This window comes from Hylobates moloch, unplaced genomic scaffold (assembly GCF_009828535.3).
Source record: "Hylobates moloch isolate HMO894 unplaced genomic scaffold, HMol_V3 SCAFFOLD_15, whole genome shotgun sequence".
Lineage (NCBI taxonomy): Eukaryota > Metazoa > Chordata > Mammalia > Primates > Hylobatidae > Hylobates > Hylobates moloch.
In genome coordinates, this window is record NW_026652290.1 from 98,455,228 (window position 1) to 98,472,891 (window position 17,664).

Here is a 17,664-nt window from a genome sequence, read left to right on the forward strand (position 1 = left end):
GCCACATGCAGCTGTGTCGGGCACTCACTGCGCAACAGGCACTTCTCTGGTCCTTCCCAGGGTTCCTGTTTGGGAACTGAGGCACGTCAAGGGCCTCTCCCAGGAGCTGCGAGTGTAACCCAGGCCTCTGGGACCCGCAGCTGGACGGAGATCTGGGGCTGGCTCACTCCAGCCACTCCCTGAACCTCAGGGCTCATTCTTGGGGCCCGGCCTTCCATCCTCTCCTCGGCTGTTGCCTCCAACGGGGAACTCACCCTCACCCAGGCTCACGGTCAGTCCCTGGACACCAGCTGAGGCTCTGACAATCTCTCCCACCCTACTGCCTTGGTGAGCTTCCCCGCAGCCCTCCCCGCCTGAGGCAGGGGCCAGGCGGGCATGTGGCAGGGCTGCTGGAGAGAGAATTCCTGCCCAGGCCGGGAGGCCCGAGTGAGGACGTCCATTCAAGCCTGAGGGCTTCCGCCTGGAGGAACTGGCAGGGGAGCTGGAGCCCCAGCCGCGGGAATGGGATTCCCAGGACCCAGCCCCGGGCTGCAGGCCCCGTTCCTCTTCCCATCTCCCCCACGATGTTCCAGCTGCAACGGCCAGGCCAAGGCTGTCGCAAGAACCAACGTCCTCCTGGCTCCAGGATAAGGGGAGGGGAAGGGAACCAACGGGCCTGTCTCCAGGAACAGGCGGGGCGAGGGCACCCGGGGACACGCAGAGCCTGGGCCGGCCTGGAGTCCTGACGTGACCACAGGCAAGTGGACCCCCATGGCTCTCAGGGTAGGGGGGCAATGGCCCTGCCCTCCCAGAGCTCGGCACACAGCAGGTGCTCAGTCCATGTCTGCCCTGTCCTCAGCTTAATCAGACACACACTACCCTGCCTTCTCCCCTCCCCTTTTGGCAGGGTTCCCACTTTGCTGCCTTAACATCACCATAGTGCACTTAGTATGCGCCTGCTGTCTACACAGCCCTGTTTCAAGTCGGGGGTGGGGGGAGTTCGGGGGTGGGGGGCGTTCAGGAGTGGGGGACGCCATATCTTTGGCGGGGGCTTGGCCTCCAGCACGGAAATCAGACTTGGCTTCATCTGCATTTATTGAGCACCAGCTGTATACTACATTCGCACGTGCAGTCGTTGTTAAGTGTGCCGACGCTGGGTTCATATCCTGGGTCTGGGGTGGCCATTTGGCCACTGTGTCACTTCAGGCCCCTGAAATAAACTCTCCGTGACTCAATTTCCTCCTCTATAAAATTATAATCATAGGATCCATCACATAAACCTGTCACGAGGATGAAATATGTTCATGTTCGTGAAGTTCTCAGCTAACAAAGTGTTGTCTGGCCGGGCGAGGTGGCTCACGCCTGTCATCCCAGCACTTTGGGAGGCCGAGGTGGGCGGATCGCCTGAGGTTGGGAATTCCAGCCTGACCAACATGGACAAACCCCGTCTCTACTAAAACTACAAAATGAGCCGGGCGTGGTGGTACCTGCCTGTAGTCCCGGCTACTCGGGAGACTGAGGCACGAGAATTGCTTGAACCTAGGAGGCGGAGGTTGCAGTGAGCGGAGATCACGCCACTGCACTCCAGCCTGGGCGGCAAGAGCGAAACTCCGTCTCAAAAAAAAAAAAAAAAAGAAAAAAGAAAGTGTTGATTTGAGAGCTGGTTCACCATTAACTGTGGCAGGGAAGGTAGGGTTATGGTCACCGCGGGTACAGACTCCAAGGGGGAGGTGGGGTCGCCTGGGAGGCCAGGAGATTGCTGAGACTACAGTGACCTGCAGGTGTTCATATGTAAAGAGTCACTGAGGATCCACCTGGGCAACACAGCCAGACCCCGTCTCTACAAAAAAACAAGAAAATAGCTGGGTGTGGTGGCACCTGTAGTCCCAGCTACTCGGGAGGCTGAGGTGGGAGGATCACTTGAGCCCAGGAGATTGAGGCTACAGTGAGCCAAGGTTGCACCACTGCACTCCAGCCTGGGCGACAGAGTGAGACCCTGTCTCAAAAATAAATAAGTAGGCCGGCTGCAGTGGCTCACACCTGTAATCCCAGCACTTTAGGAGGCTGAGGCGGGTGGACCACCTGAGGTCAGGAGTTCGAGACCAGCCTGGCCAACATGGTGAAACCCCATCTCTACTAAAAATATAAAAATTAGCCAGGCATGGTGGTCTGTGCCTGTAATCCCAGCTACTCCAGAGGCTGAGGCAGGAGAATCGCTTGAACCCCGGAGGCGGAGGTTGCAATGAGCCAAGATGACACCACTGCACTCTAGCCTGGGTGACAGAGCAAGACTGTCTCAAAAAAATATTAAAAAGAAAAAAAAAAAAAAACACCAGCCAAGAGCTTCGTTTCTTCTCTGCATGTGTCCTGGAGCGGGTCGTCCCCTCTCCGTGGCTAGTGCCTCCTTCTTGTGGTCACTTGCCCGTCTCTGAGCTGGACTGTGAGTCCCACCTCTTCCCCGCCTCGGACCTCCCCTCTGGCCACCCCCCCAGTTCATTCCTCATGTTTCCACCAGGGGACTCCTCCCTTGCCTACCCCTCCTACGAGAAATAGCACTCCAACCCCATCACCCCTCCCCTGCACGCACACCCCTCCCCTGCCTGCCCTCCTCCCCGTCCCCTGACCTCTAGCCCTCAGGTCTCTGCCCGGACTGTGCCCCCTGCCTGGCGGCCCTTCAGATGTTTCTGTTCACACCTTGGTATGCAGCTCTGGCACTGCCACCTCCTCCAGGAAGCCCCCCAGGGTGCTTCCCCATCCCCATCCCCCTCCTCAAGGAGCCCTGAGCCGGCAGGGACACATCTGGAGCCCTGAGGGCCCACGTGGGCTTCTCGCCAGTTCTAGGAAACGTGTGGGGTGACTCCATTTTCCACATGAGGAAACCGAGGCGCGGAGATGAATAACAACCTGCCCAGGGCCACCCTGATGGGGCCGGGTTAGAACCCACAGCCACAAGCATCCAGGAGAGAGACCCCCTGCTCCCTGGGCCCCCATCCCCTGCTCCGACTCCCCCCATCCTGAGTTTGGGGCTCGGGGACTTGAGCCCAGGGGACCTCTGCGCAGTTCTCCCTCCCCTCCCTATGTGGGAAGGACGGACAGGAGCCAGGGGGAGTTTCAACGTTTATTGAGGTCACGGTGGGGTGAGGTGCAGGGCCGGCCTGTCTCCCGGAGCCCCGTGGGAGGGAGTGTGGGGGGACGGGTGGGGCCGTCCCGGACGCCACAGTGTTTGGGGAAGAGCTGCTTCTGTCCAAAGATCCCCCTCGAGGGTTTGAAGCCGGGCTCGGGGTCCCGGCCAGCGCTGTGGGAGGGGCAGCTCAGGGGCGGCCCTCGGCCTCCACGCGGCGCAGCACGGAACGGATCCAGTCCACATAGAGGGCAACCCGTGCGAAGAAGTCGGGGAAATGGCGGGTGGCACATGCCCGGATCACGAAGGAGTCTACTCCCTGGATGACGCCGTCACAGATCAGGGGGCCACCTGAGTCTCCCTGGAGGACAGGGACGGCCAGTCACCCATCAGGGGCCACCTGAGTCTCCCGGGAGGACGGGGACGGCCAGTCACCCATCAGGGGCCACCTGAGTCTCCCGGGAGGACGGGGACGGCCAGTCACCCATCAGGGGCCACCTGAGTCTCCCTGGAGGACGGGGACGGCCAGTCACCCATCAGGGGCCCCCTGAGTCTCCCTGGAGGACGGGGACGGCCAGTCACCCGGGCTGGCCCCAGGCAGCCAGGAAGGGGGCTGGGGTGGCCACAAGCTGTTTCAGAAAAAAATGCTTCCAATCTGGAACTTTCTCCCTTTCTTTCTCTCTTTCTGTCTCTTTCTTTTCTTTTCTTTTCTTTTCTTTTCTTTTCTTTTCTTTCTTTCTTTCTTTCTCTTTCTTTCTTTCTCTTTCTTTCTTCTTTCTTTCTTTCTTTTTCTCTCTTTCTTTCTCTCTTTCTCTTTCTTTCTTTCTCTTTCTTCTCTCTCTCTCTCTCTTTCTTTCTCCTTTTGTTTTGTTTTGGTTTTTGTTTTGTTTGAGACAGAGTCTAGCTCTGTCACCCAGGCTGGCATACAGTGGCGTAATCTCGGCTCACTGCAACCTCTGCCTCCCAGGTTCAAGCGATTCTCCTGCCTCGGCCTCCTGAGTAGCTGTCTGTCTGTCTTGAGACAGGGTCTCGCTCTCTTCCCCAGGCTGGAGTGCAGTGGCACAATCATAGCTCACTGCAACCTCGAACTGCCCAGGCTCAAGCGATCGTCCTGCCTTAGCCTCCTGAGTAGCTGGGCCAACAGGCTCACATCACCACACCCAGCTAATATTTAAATTATCTGTAGAGATGCCATCCGGCTATGTTGCCCATAGCAGGACTCCTGGACTCCTGGACTCAAGCGATCCTTCCGCTTCGGCCTCCCAAAGTGCTGAGATTACAGGCGTGAGCCACCATGGCTGGCCTGGAATTTTCTTTAAAATGTGTGAGCACCAGCCAGGCACAGAGGCTCACGTCTGTAATCCCAGCACTTTGGGAGGCCGAGATGGGTGGATCACTTGAGGCCAGGAGTTCAAGACCAGCCTGGTCGACATGGAGAAACCTCATCTCTACTAAGTAAATACCAAAAAAATTAGCCAGGCACGGTGGCAGGTACCTGTGCACCCAGTTACTCAGGAAGCTGAGGCAGGAGAATACCTTGAACCTGGGAGGCGGAGGTTGCAGTGAGCTGAGATCTCACCACCACACTCCAGCCTGGACAACAGAGTGACACTCCATCTCAAAAACAAACAAACAAAAAGTGTGAGCAGGGAGGGGCTGAGGTCATTCGTAGGAACTGGGCATTTCTGGGCCTCCCTCGGATACCTGGATTCCTGGACTCTGGAAGGGACTGCCGGCTGAGGGCGGATGGGTCTCCCACACCTTCCTGTGGTCCTAGAGGGGAGTGGGGGGCAGGGAACCCCCAGACCCACCCAGGCAGCCAGGTACAATGTGAGCACCCCCACCCCCCTGAGCCTGCCCGTTGGGTGTTGGGTGTGCCCGCCTTCCAGGTGGGGGACTGAGGCACAGCATGAAGTCACACAGCTAGGAGGTGGCGTGGAATCCTGGCTGCCGCTCTCCTCCCCTCAAGGCAGCCCGGTGCCTGGGGTGGGGACGAGGTTACTTACGAAGCAGATGCCGGCGCCGCGGCGAGGGACGAAAGTGCAAATGTTATGTGGCCGGCACAGGAAGGTGACCACGGTGACATTGAGCTCCTGCAGGACCTGGGCTGGGGGGTCATGGGTGCCCACGCGGCCCCAGCCCATGGCCAGGCACTGGGTGCCGTGGGGCACTGGCTGGTCCTGCTGTGGCAGCTGGACTGTGGCGACGGAGGCACTGAGGTTGGCCGGGCTGCTCAGCTGGGGCAGAAGGCAGGCGGCGGCAGTGAGACGCTGCTCCCAGGTCACGGTGGCCGCCCGGGCCGCCCTCCCACCACACCCACCACCTCAAAACGCCGCCGCGCATGCCGCTCCCTCCGCCTGGACCCCCTTTGTCCCATTTGTCACTATTGTATTCATTCATTTTCTTTCTTTCTGTCTTTTGAGATAGAGTCTTGCTCTGCCACCCACGCTGGAATGCAGTGGTGTGATCTCGGCTCACTGGAACCTCCCAGAGCCTTCCCGTCGGGTGAGGTGGCCAGCCTGGTCTCAAACTCCCGACCTCAAGTGATCTGCCTTCCTCAGCCTCCCAAAGTGCTGGGATTACAAGTGTGAGCCATAGTGCCCGGCCATTCATTCATGTTTCCTTCCTTCCTTCCTTCCTTCCTTCCTTCCTTCCTTCCTTTTTTCTTTCTTTCTCTCTCTCTCTTTCTTTCTTTCTTTCTCTTTCTTTCTTTTTCTTTCTTTCTCTTTCTTTCTTTCTCTCTCTCTCTCTTTCTTTCTTCTTTCTTTCTTATTTATTTTTTTTTTTAGATGGACTTTCGCTCTTGTTGCCCAGGCTACAGTGCAATGGCTCAATCTCGGCTCATTGCAACCTCTGCCTCCTGGGTTCAAGTCATTCTCCTGCCTCAGTCTCCCAAGTAGCTGGGATTACAGGCACACGCCACCACGCCCAGCTAATTTTTGTATTTTTAGTAGAGACGGGGTTTCCCATATTGATCAGGCTGGTCTCAAACTCCTGACCTCATGTGATCCGCCCACCTCAGCCTCCGAAAGTGCTGGGATTACAGCCACCGCCCCTGGCCCATTCATCCATCTTCAAAGCACTTTTTTTTTGAGATGGGGTCTTGCTCTGTCGCCCAGGCTGGAGTGTGGTGGCATGATCACAGTTCACTGTAGCCTTAACCTTCTGTGCTCAAGTGATCCTCTCATCTCAGCTCATGAGTAGCTGGGCGTGTGCTACCATGCCAGGTTGATTTTTAAATTTTTCTTTTGTAGGCTGGGCGCGGTGGCTCTCTCCTATAATTCCAGCACTTTGGGAGGCTGAGGAGAGCAGATCACTTGAGGTCAGGAGTTCGAGACCAGCCTGGCCAAAGCGGCAGAACACCGTGTCTAGTAAAAATACAAAAATTAGCCAAGCATGTTGCTGCATGCCTGTAATCCCAGCTCCCCGGGAGCCTGAGGCAGGAGAATTACTTGAACCCGGAAGGCAGAGGTGGCAGTGAGCCGAGATTGCACCACTGCACTCCAGCCTGGGTGACTGAGTGAGACTGTCTAAAAAAAAAAAAAAAAAAAGTCTTTTATAGAGATGGAGTCTCACTAGGTTGGTCAGGCTGCTCTCAAACTCCTGGCCTCAAGTGATCCTCCCATTCCAGCCTCCCAAAGTACTGGGATTACAGGCGTGAGCCACAGTGCCCAGCCCCAAGCACTTACTGAGCACCACCTGTATACCCAGTCCCGTTCTAAGCCAAATGAGTCCAGTAATGAACAACGCAGACAAAAATCCTCTGCCCTGGGGAGCTGATCTTTCGGGGCGGGAGGAGGCCAGGAGGGCCCCATGAATGAGAGGGGCATGCGGTTCAGTGGAGAACAGTGAATCGGGGAGGGCTGTGGCTGTGCTCGCCACTTCCCGTGGGGTCAGAGGAGGCGCCGGAGGAAGCGAGGGCACCTGGCTTTCTGGGGGAACAGCACACCGGGCGGAGGCGCGGGCAGGGGAGAGGCGCGGGCGGGGGAGAGGCGCGGGCGGGGGAGAGGCGCGGGCGGGGGAGAGGCGGGGAGGAGAAGTGGCCTGGTGTCCAAAGAGCAGTCTCCCCCGGCCAATGTCACCAGACCCAGGCTTCAGCGGCCTCGGTGGTGGCCCGGTATACAGTGGGTGCTCAATGAATGCTTGCTGAAGGAACGGGGGTCCTGGAGCCCGCTGGCCCTGCCCCTCCGAGCCCTCGCGGCCCTGCCCGCCCACCTGGATGACGAGAACGTCGTTGAGTTTGTTCTCAGCGTCGTAGTTGTTCTGAAACACTTGAGCCACCGAGAAGTGCTGCTGGGTGGGCTCCTGCGTCTGCACGTTATGGGCTCCGAGCACCACGTTCACCAGGCGGTGGGGTCTGCGGGGGTGGGGTGGTCAGTCCTCGGCGCCCTGGACACTCGCCGCCCCCCACAACCGGCGCTTCCCGAGGCCGGCGGTGCAGCCGCAGACCCCTCCCTCGGCGACCCTGCCCCGGCTCTCCCCCCAGAACTGCCCACACGCGCGGGGCCTGGGGTTGGCAGACGGGGCTTAGCTGGGTCCTCCCCGGGCAGAGGGACAGTGGCCGGGCCAGGGCTGGAGGAAGAGGGCGGGGCGGGTGGACAGGGGTGTGGAGGTGGCGCTCACATGTCCTGCAGGCAGTGCGCGGCCGTCAGCACGAAGCTGGGGTGGATCAAGGCGCCTCCGCAGAAGTGGCTGCCCAGGCTCCCCCGCACCTGCAGGGAGGCCATGTACGGCCGGGAGTGTGGCTGCGCCTCGTGCCCGCCCACGATCTCCGCAGCTCGGGCAGCACCTGTAGCGGGGGAGTCCAGGCGTCAGGGAGCCCCCAGGCTGCAGGGGAAGGGGGGAAGGCATAGCAGCCCCTGGGCCTCTCTGAGCCTCCGTCTCCCCATCTGCAACCCCGTCAGTGCCTGCCGGCTGGTGGGAAGGATGCAGCGCCCAGGCCGGGGGGTTATAATTATGACGGTTTCCAAAGGCGCCCTGGTGGCAGCTTTCAGTCCTGAGGGTCAAGAAGGCTTTTAAGACGCAGAACGAGCGGCCGGGTGCAGTGGCTCACGCCTGTAATCCCAACACTTTGGGATGCAGAGGCAGGAGGATCACTTGAGCTCAGGAGTTCAAGACCAACCTGGGCAAAATGTTGAGGACCCCATCTCTACAAAAAATTTTAAAATTAGCCAGGCATGGTGGTGTGCACCTGTAGTCCCAGCTACTTGGGAGGCTGAGGAGGGAGGATCGCTTGAGCCCAGGAGGTCAAGGCTGCAGTGAGCCGAGATCACACCACTGCTCTCCAGCCTGGGCAACAGAGCAAGACCCTGTCTCTAAAACAAAACAAAAAAAATTTTTTTAAAGAAGCAGAAAAATTGGCCAGGCGTGGTGGCCCACGCCTATAATCCCAACACTTTGGGAGGCCGAGGTGGGTGGATCACCTGAGGTCAAGAGGTGGAGACCATCCTGACCAACATGGTGAAACCTCGTCTCTACTAAAAATACAAAAATTAGCTGGGCGTGGTGGCTTGTGCCTGTAGTCCCAGCTACTGGGGAGGTTGAGGCAGGAGAATCGCTCGAACCCAGGAGGCAGAGGTTGTGGTGAGCCAGGATCACCCCACTGCACTGCCTGGCAACAGAATGACCCTCCATCTCAAAAAAAAAAAAAAAAATTAGCCAGGTGTGGTGGTTCGCACCTGTAATCTCAGCTGCCTGGGAGGCTGAGGCAGGAGAATCACTTCAACCCAGGAGACAGGGGTTGCAGTGATCCGAGATTGCACCACTGCACTCCAGCCTGGGCAACAGAGTGAGATTCTGTCTCAAAAAAACAAAACAAAACAAAATTAAAAAAGAAGAAGTAGAAAAAAAAATCAGCCGACAAAGAGACCCATTTTGCAGATGAACAAACAGGTATTGCAAAAATCCTCCTCAAGTCAGGAGTTCGAGACCAGCCTGACCAACGTGGTGAAACCCCATCTCTACTAAGAATACAAAAACTAGCCAGGCATGGTGGTGTGTGCCTGTAATCCCAGCTGCTCCAGAGGCAGAGGCAGGAGAATCACTTGAGCCCAGGAGGCTGAGACTGCAGTGAGCTGAGATTGCACCACTGCACTCCAGCCTGGGCGACAGAGCAAGATTCCGTCTCAAAAAAGAAAAAAAAAGGCCAGATATGGTGGCTCACGCCTGTAATCCCAGCACTTTGGTAGGCTGAGGCGGGCGGATCACGAGGAAAGATCAAGACCATCCTGGCTAACACGGTGAAACCCCGTCTCTACTAAAAATACAAAAAATTAGCCGGGCGTGGTGGCGGGCGCCTGTAGTCCCAGCTACTCAGGAGGCTGAGGCAGGAGAATGACGTGAACCCGGGAGGCGGAACTTGCAATGAGCAGAGATCGTGCCACTGGATTCCAGCCTGGGTGACAGAGCGAGACTCCGTCTCGAAAAAAAAAAAAAGAAAGAAAAAGAAAATCGCCCTCAGGATAGGGACCTGAGGGGGCCCATGCTCTCTTCTTCCCCTGATTCCAGCATCACTAACTCCTGGACCCTTTCACTCACTCACTCATTCATTCATTCACTCAGTCATTCATTCACTCATTCATTCACTCACCCATTCATTCATTCACTCATTCATTCGTTCACTCAGTCATTCATTCATTCACTCACTCATTCATTCCCTCATTCATTCGTTCGTGCATATTCACTGAGCGTTTGCTGAAGGCTGGGTGCTGTCCAGGAATTCGCCTGTTATAGGTAATTCCCAAAACAGCTCCTTGGGAGGGAAGGACTGGGTTTTGCCCATTTTACAGATGGGCAACTGAGTCAAACGGCCAGGGCTCCCCCTTGCCCTTGTCCTCCCCACCCCTGCAAGCGTTGGTCCTGAGCAGTGAGTGGAGTCTCCCCTGACCCTGCCTCAGTTTCCCCAGCTGTGCTAGGAGGGCTTTGGATGGACCTCATGGTGGATATTTCCCCAGAATCCACCGGGGCCCGGAGGCTGGACGGACAGGCACGTGGCTCACTCACCACTCAGCAGCAAGGCCAGCAGGACGGACGCCAGGGCAGGGCTGGGGGGCCAGTGAGCCATGGTGGGTCCAGGGTGCACCCACGGTCAAGCTCCTCTTATAGCCCAATGCCAGAGGCCGTTGAGTTGCCCAATGCCCAGGCTGGGTCCCCACTTCCTCCTTTTGCCTTGGGAGCCTGGGAGTCAGAACGGACTCTGGGGAGGAGGCGGGGGCTTTGGGCTCAAGGTCCCGAACTTTGTGGGGGCGGGGAGGCTGGCTCTCACCCACCCAAGTCAGGGGTCCCTGTCCAGGTGGGCAACATGGCCACAGCCCTCAGAGCAACACATGCCCACGTGCCACCCACAAGGAGAGGCCTCCCTGACGAGGTCCTCGTGGCCCCAGCAACGCCGGCCATGGCAGGTGTGTCCCATGGGTGGGTGAGATGGAAACCGACAGACAGCAGGACGTAGCAGGGGACAGGATGAGGAGCTGGGGAAGGCAGGGCCCCACCACGAGTGCCCTCAGTGCCTCACCTGAGGCCCCAGCGAACATCCCCCTGCCAGCTTTTGTCTGGGGGTTTTCTTCCCCCTTTAAGGCCGGGATTCTCAATCAAGGGGTGATTCTGCCCCCAGGGGACCCTGGGTGAGGTCTGGGAACACCTGTGACTGTCACGATGGGGGGGATCTCTCGGCATGGAGTGGGTGGAGGCCAAGGATGATGCCTAGCACCCCGCAGTGCCCAGGACGGGCCTGCCCCAGAGAAGGATCCGGCCCCGATGTCCACAGGGCCCCAGAGAAGGATCCGGCCCCGACGTCCGCAGGGCCCAGGGGAGAGACCCTGTGTTCATTATTTGGGGAACAAAAATGGCCAGGCGCGGTGGCACACACCTGTAATCAGAGCACTTTAGGAGGCTGAGGCGGGTGGATCGCCTGAGGTCAGGAGTTCAAGACCAGCCTGGCCAACATGGCGAAACCCCATCTCTACTAAAAATACAAAAATTAGCCGAGCGTGGTGGCGGGTGCCTGTAGTCCCAGCTACTCGGGAGGCTGAGGCAGGAGAATCACTTGAACCTGGGAGGCGAAGGTTGCAGGGAGCCAAGATCGGGCCACTGCACTCCAGCCTGGGTGACAGAGCAAGACTCGATCTCAAAACATAAATAAATAAAAATAAAAAATAAAAAATGGAGTCTGCCCCCTGCTCACACCGGAATAAACTCCCGATGGGGCGTACGGCATAAACCCGGGGGACCCCAGCTCCTGGGACTCGCCTCCTCTCTCCCTCCCACTCAGGGCGTGGATTTCAGTGTGTGCAGCCTCCTGGTACCTCAGCAGGGCAGAGAATCATGGGACGCGGAGTCTCTTGGGGGTCTGTGGAATCCTCTAACCCTGGGCTGATTCTGCCCCCAGGGGCTCGCTGGGTGAGGTCTAGAAACATCCGTGGTTGTCACGACCTGGAGGGAGCTCCTGGCAGGGCCCAGCAGTGCCCAGGACGGCCCCGCCACAGAGACAAATCCAGCCCGTGTCTGCAGTGCCAGGAATGGGGGAAAGCCCAGGACAGAGGATAAAATTATTTATTTATAACTGAACAGTTTAAACCTACAGTGAAATGGAGAGAAGCACTGAATGAACCTGGAGACCAAAAAAAAAAAAAGCTTTTTAACGTTTCATTTGGAAACGATTTCACGCTTACGGAAGTCCAAAGGGTCCAGACTCCCTCCCCGCCCCCCAAACTCCCCCCCCCCCCCCTAAACCCCCTCCCCCAGCCTCCCTCCCCCAGCTTCCCTAAATTCTGTCAGGGCGCGAACATTGATTCCAAATGGCCCCCTCTGCCCCATCCCCCTGAGTATCACCAGCCGCCCTTCGCCGGGTCCTGGGTACACAAGCCGCCCATCTTCAGATGCCAGGGTCTCCTCCAGCGGGCGCAGTCCCTCCGCCCTCCCTCAGCCCTTGGGGCCATTGAGGACAGCTGGTGGTTGCTCTGCAGAGCGTCCCTCCGTGGGGATGGTCCTGGGTTGCCTCAGGGCTCAATGGAGGGAGTCCCGGGCATGGCGTGTGTCTGTCTCAGGCCCCCACATTGGAGCCCACGGCTTCGGCCTGTCTCGTGCTGATGGTGATAATCTCGACCACGTGGTCAGGGCATCTGCCGGTTCCTGCGCTGTCCAGTTACTATTTTCCCCTTTGGATTTTTTTTTTTTTCCTGAGGCAGAGTCTCGCTCTGTCACCAGGCTGGAGTGCAATGGCACGATCTCAGCTCACTGCAACCTCTGCCTCCCGGGTTCAAACAATTCTCCTGTCTCAGCCTCCTGTATAGCTGGGATTATAGGCGCCCGCCACCACGCCTGGCTAATTTTTTTTTTCTGTATTTTTAGTAAAGACAGGATTTCACTATATTGGCCAGGCTGGTCTCGAACTCCTGACCTCAGGTGACGCACCCGTAATCCCGCCAAAGTGCTGGGAACACAGGTGTGAGCCACTGCACCTGGCTATACCATTAATGTATATATTATAACATGTATATAACATGTATGTATACATAAAATATTTAACATGTATATTATTTATATAATATAATATATAATATTTTAAAATATACATACATATTTTTTGACACAGGGTCTGGCTGTGTCACCCAGGCTGGAGTGCAGTGGTGTAATCATGGCTCAAGCAATTCTCCTGCCTCAACCCCCCAAGTAGCTGAGACTGCAGGCACGCGGCCACCATGTCCAGCTAAAGTTTTTCTTTTTTTTTTTTTTGGTCAGCTGTTTAATTTTTCGTAGAAATGGGGTCTTGCTACATTGCCCTGGCTGGTCTTGAACTGCCAGCCTTGAGGGAATCTCCTGCCTCGGCCTCCCCAAATGCTGGGATCACAGGCATGAGCCACCGTGACCAACCTGATGCGTATTAAAGAAGTAGAGTTCTGGCCAGGCACGGTGGCTCATGCCTATAATCCCAGCACTTTGGGAGGCTGAGGCAGATGGATCACGAGGTCAGGAGTTCAAGACCAGCCTGGGCAACATGATGAAACCCTGACACTACTAAAAATATAAAAATTAGCCGGGTGTGGCGGCAGGCGCCTGTAATCCCAGCTACTTGGGAGGCTGAGGCAAGAGAATTGCTTGAACCCAGGAGGCGGAGGTGGCAGTGAGCTGAGATCACGTCACTGCACTCCAGCCTGGGCAACAGAGTGAGACACAGTCTCAAAATAAAAGGGTTATTCTCATTCAACAAAAGTGCTGTTGGTTTCCCCCATGAGTCCATGCTCAGGCAAGCTGTTTGGCTTGGAGTCCTCAGTTTCCCCACCTGTAGAGGCGGGTGAGGACGGTAATAGGTCCTTCCGCAGGGCAGCAGTGGGGGTCGACAGATTTGAGGTTTCTTGTTTTTTTTTTTACATGGAGTTTTGTTCTTGTCACCCAGGCTGGAGTGCAGTGGTGTGACCTTGGCTCACTGCAACCTCTGCTTCCTGGGTTCAAGCCATTCTCCTGCTTCAGCCTCCTAAGTAGCTGGGATTACAGGCGCCCACCATCGTGCCCGGCTTTTTTTTTTTTTTTTTTAATAGAGAAGGGTCTTGCTATGCTGCCCAGGCTGGTCTGGAACTCTTGGGCTCCAGCGATCCTCCCCACCATCTGGCCACCACCAAATTGTTAAGTGGGTGAATTGTTTGGTGCGTATGAAGGACATCTCAATAAAGCTGCCAGCCAAAAAAAAGAAAAGAAAGAAAAGAAAGACACATGCACACACTGCTGGATCTAGCACAGGCGAGAGCCGCCCAAGGGGCTGCCCCCATCCTCCCTGTACGTGCGCTTCCCCGTCAGGATCTGTTTCCACGCAAGGCTGATGTAGCCGGGTCCTGACCGGCACGTCCCAGCACTGTCCTGCGGCCCTGGGTCCTCCAGGCTCCCTGTGCGTCCTGGGGGGAATCACGTGCCAAGGCGCAGAGATGGGCGGGGAAGGCACGGGCCAGGGCGACAGGAGTGCTGGGAGCGGGTAGCAGGGAGGGTTCCGTGGAACACACTGGGGGCTTTGCAGGGGTCGGCCTGGGGGCGGAGGTAGTGGGGGCCCCTTCCTGTACCAACCGTGGGTGGCGCAACTGGTAACGGCTTCAGAGATCGCAGGTGGGGCCGCCCGGGGCCGAGGGGAGACCCAAGGGAGGGAGGGTATGTGGGGCTCAGGCCTGTGTCTTTCTGTTTCTCTCCCCGCCCTCTTTCTGTCTCCCTCTCTGTCTCTGTCTCTCTGTCTTGCTCTGTCTCTGTCTCCCTATATCTGTCTGTCTCTTTGTCTCTGTGTCTGTGTCTCTCTGTGTCTGTCTCTTTGTCTCCGTCTCCCTTTTTTAAATCTATCTCTCTCAGTCTCTCTGGCTCTGTCCCTCTTTTTCCATCTCTCTCTGTCTTTGCCTCTCTCTATCTCTGTGTCTCTGTCTGTCTCTGTCTCTCCATCTTTCTTTTTTTTTTTTTTTTGAGACGGAGTCTTGCTCTGTCACCCAGGCTGGAGTGCAGTGGCGCGATCTCGGCTCACTGCAAGCTACGCCTCCCGGATTCACGCCATTCTCCTGCCTCAGCCTCTCCGAGTAGCTGGGACTACAGGCGCCCGCCACCACGCCCGGCTAATTTTTGTATTTTTAGTAGAGACGGGGTTTCACCGTGGTCTCGATCTCCTGACCTCGTGATCCGCCTGCCTCGGCCTCCCAAAGTGCTGGGATTACAAGCGTGAGCCACCGCGCCCGGCCTCCACCTTTCTTTACTTTCTTTTTCTTTCTTTCTTTCTTTTTTTTTTGAGATGGAGTCTTGCTCTGTTGCCCAGGCTGGAGTGCAATGGCATGATCTCAGCTCACTGCAACCTCCACCTCCTGGGTTCAAGTGATTCTCCTGCCTCAGCCTCCTGAATAGCTGGGATTACGGGCACCCAACACCACGCCCGGTTAATTTTTGTATTTTTAGTAGAGACGAGGTTTCACCATGTTGTCCAGGCTGGTCTTGAACTCCTGACCTCAGGTGATCCACCGGCCTGGGCCTCCCAAAGTGCTGGGATGACAGGTGTGAGCCACTGTGCCCGGCCTCCTTCCCTCTCCTCTTTATAAAGGAAAACCTTCTCTCTCTGAGTGATGGGAAGATGTGGCTCAGCCTCGCAGCGGTTGTGTTTGTGTGTTTTGTGCCAACTGTTGACCTTCCCGTGTGCTTGGGGCCCCGACACCCGGCCGCCTTCCACACCCCCAGGCCCATCCACCCACCTGTCCCCTGATGCACCGTCTCACGGGGTTTCTAAGCCAAACGCAGACATTTCACAATCTGTACTGAGCATTCCGAAAATTTAAAAGTCTTCTCAAGACACCAGTGAGTGGAGCGGGGTAGGGGGCGCTGAGAAGAAACAACCACTGGTTTTAGCCTGAGCACAGCTGGCTCTGCCGGGAGGCTGCACGCGGTGGGCCTGGACAGGGCTGCGGGCTGTGGGGCCTGGACAGGGCTGCGGGGTTGGGGGGGGGTGCTGCGGGCGGCGGGGCCTGGACAGGGCTGCGGGGTTGGGGGGCTACGGACAACGGGGCCTGGACAAGGCTGCGGGGTGGGGGGGCTGCGGGCGGAGCCTGGACAGGGCTGCGGTGTTGGGGGGCTACGGGGCCTGGACAGGGCTGCGGGGTGGGGGGGGCGCTGCGGGCGGCAGGGCCTGGACAGGGCTGCGGGGTTGGGGGGCTGCGGGCGGAGCCTGGACAGGGCTGTGGGGTCGGTGGTGGGTCTGCGGATGGGACCCCGTTTTATGTCCCTGAAATCCGAGTCCCGGAGAGGGCTCGGGCTCCCCACAGTCACACCCAGCCCCGCTCTGAGGGCCCTCGAGCGGGGCTGATCCCTGCCAGGGAAACCTGAGACCAGCACCCTTGGGTCCAGGTTGGGGGAGCAGCAGGGGCTGGGGGGAGGAGGGCAGAAACCGCCTCTGGCAGGACAGGAATCTCGCCCCAGCGGGGGGACCCTCATGACCGAACGTGGCCCCGAGCCGTGGGCACCAGAAGCCCTTGAACCTCAATCCTGCCTTGGGCCTCAGTTTCCCCATCTGAACAATGATCAGGCAGTGGCTTTGCCTCTCCAAACCCGGGCAGGGCCCCCCACCAGCTGGGCCCCTGAGCCATTGGCACCCCTCTCTAGGCCTCAGTTTCCCCCTCTGTAAAGAGAACCCATTGGCCGGGCATGGTGGCTCACGCCTGTAACCCCAGCACCAGCACTCTGGAAGGCCGAGGCGGGCAGATCACGAGGTCAGGAGATGGAGACCACCCTGGCTAACACGGTGAAACCCCGTCTCTACGACTCTACTAAAAATAAAAAAAAATTAGCCGGGCATGGTGGCGGGCGCCTGTAGTCCCAGCTACTCAGGAGGCTGAGGCAGGAGAATGGCATGAACCTGGGAGGCGGAGCTTGCAGTGAGCTGAGATCGCACCACTGCACTCCAGCCTCGGTCACAGAGCGAGACTCTGTCTCAAAAAAAAAGAGGACCCGTTATACCCACAAAAGAAAGAAAACCAGAAGTTCCAACAAAAACCTGCACATGAGTGTCCACAGCAGTGACGGTCACAGCAGCCGGAAGTGGAGAGGCTCAGATGTCCATCCACGGGGGCGTCCAGCAGCACAGCGCGGCCCTCCACGCGCGGCACCACCACGCAGCCGTGAAAAGGAGCCAGCTCTGACCCGACCACAGCGAGACGCTGAACACGAAAGACCACACAGTGTGTGATCCCATTGCTATGAAATGTCCAGGACAGGCCCATCCACAGAGACAAGAGGACACTTGGGTGCCGCAGACTGGGGAGGGGACAGGGAGTGACGGCTGATGGGGACAGGGATTCCTTTGGGGGCGATGAAATATTCTGGAACTCAACAGAGGTCATGACCACACGACACTGTGAGTGTACCTAACACCATTGAATTGCACTATTTTATTTTATTTTATTTATTTTATTTTATTTTATTTTATTTTATTTTATTTATTTTGCTTTATTGAGACAGAGTCTCACTCTATCCCCCAGGCTGGAGTGCAGTGGCTCAATCTTGGCTCACTGCAACCTCTGCCTCCCGGGTTCAAGTGATTCTCCTGCCTCAGCCTCCCCAGTAGCTGGGATTACAGGTGTGCGCCACCACTCCTGGCTAATTTTTTTGTATTTTTAGTACAGACAGTGTTTCACCATGTTGGGCAGGTCTTGAACTCCTGACCTCAGGTGATTTGCCCACCTCGGCCTCCCAAAGTGCTGGGATTATAGGTGTGGGCCACCACGCCTGGCTGTACACACTTTAACAGAGTGAATTCTAAGGCCGGGCATGGTTGCTGAAGCCTGGGAGGCCGAGGCTACAGTGAGCCTTGATCACGCCACTGCACTCTAGCCTGGGCATCAGAGAAAGACCCTGTCTCAAAAATAAATGAAATAAGGTCAGGCTCGGTGGCTCACGTCTGTAATCCAAGCACTTTGGGAGGCTGAGGCGGGCAGATCACCTGAAGTCAAGAGTTCAAGACCAGCCTGGTCAACATAATGAAACCCCATCTCTACTAAAAAATATATATATATATAAATTGGCTGGGCATGGTGGCTCACACCTGTAGTCCCAGCTACTCA

At 57.1% G+C, this 17,664-nt stretch overlaps 1 protein-coding gene across 1 annotated transcript; it reads right to left on the reverse strand.

The window, feature by feature from the left end:
* Positions 1-3,084: 3,084 nt before the first annotated feature.
* Positions 3,085-10,169, reverse strand: PRTN3 (proteinase 3). The gene is made up of 5 exons (XM_032176414.2): positions 10,103-10,169; positions 7,724-7,889; positions 7,316-7,457; positions 5,107-5,337; positions 3,085-3,461 (listed from the first exon to the last, which is right to left on the reverse strand). The coding sequence occupies exons 1-5, from the start codon at positions 10,161-10,163 to the stop codon at positions 3,291-3,293; spliced, it is 771 nt and encodes a 256-aa protein (XP_032032305.1). The 5' UTR covers positions 10,164-10,169; the 3' UTR covers positions 3,085-3,290.
* Between the last annotated feature and the right edge of the window lie 7,495 nt (positions 10,170-17,664).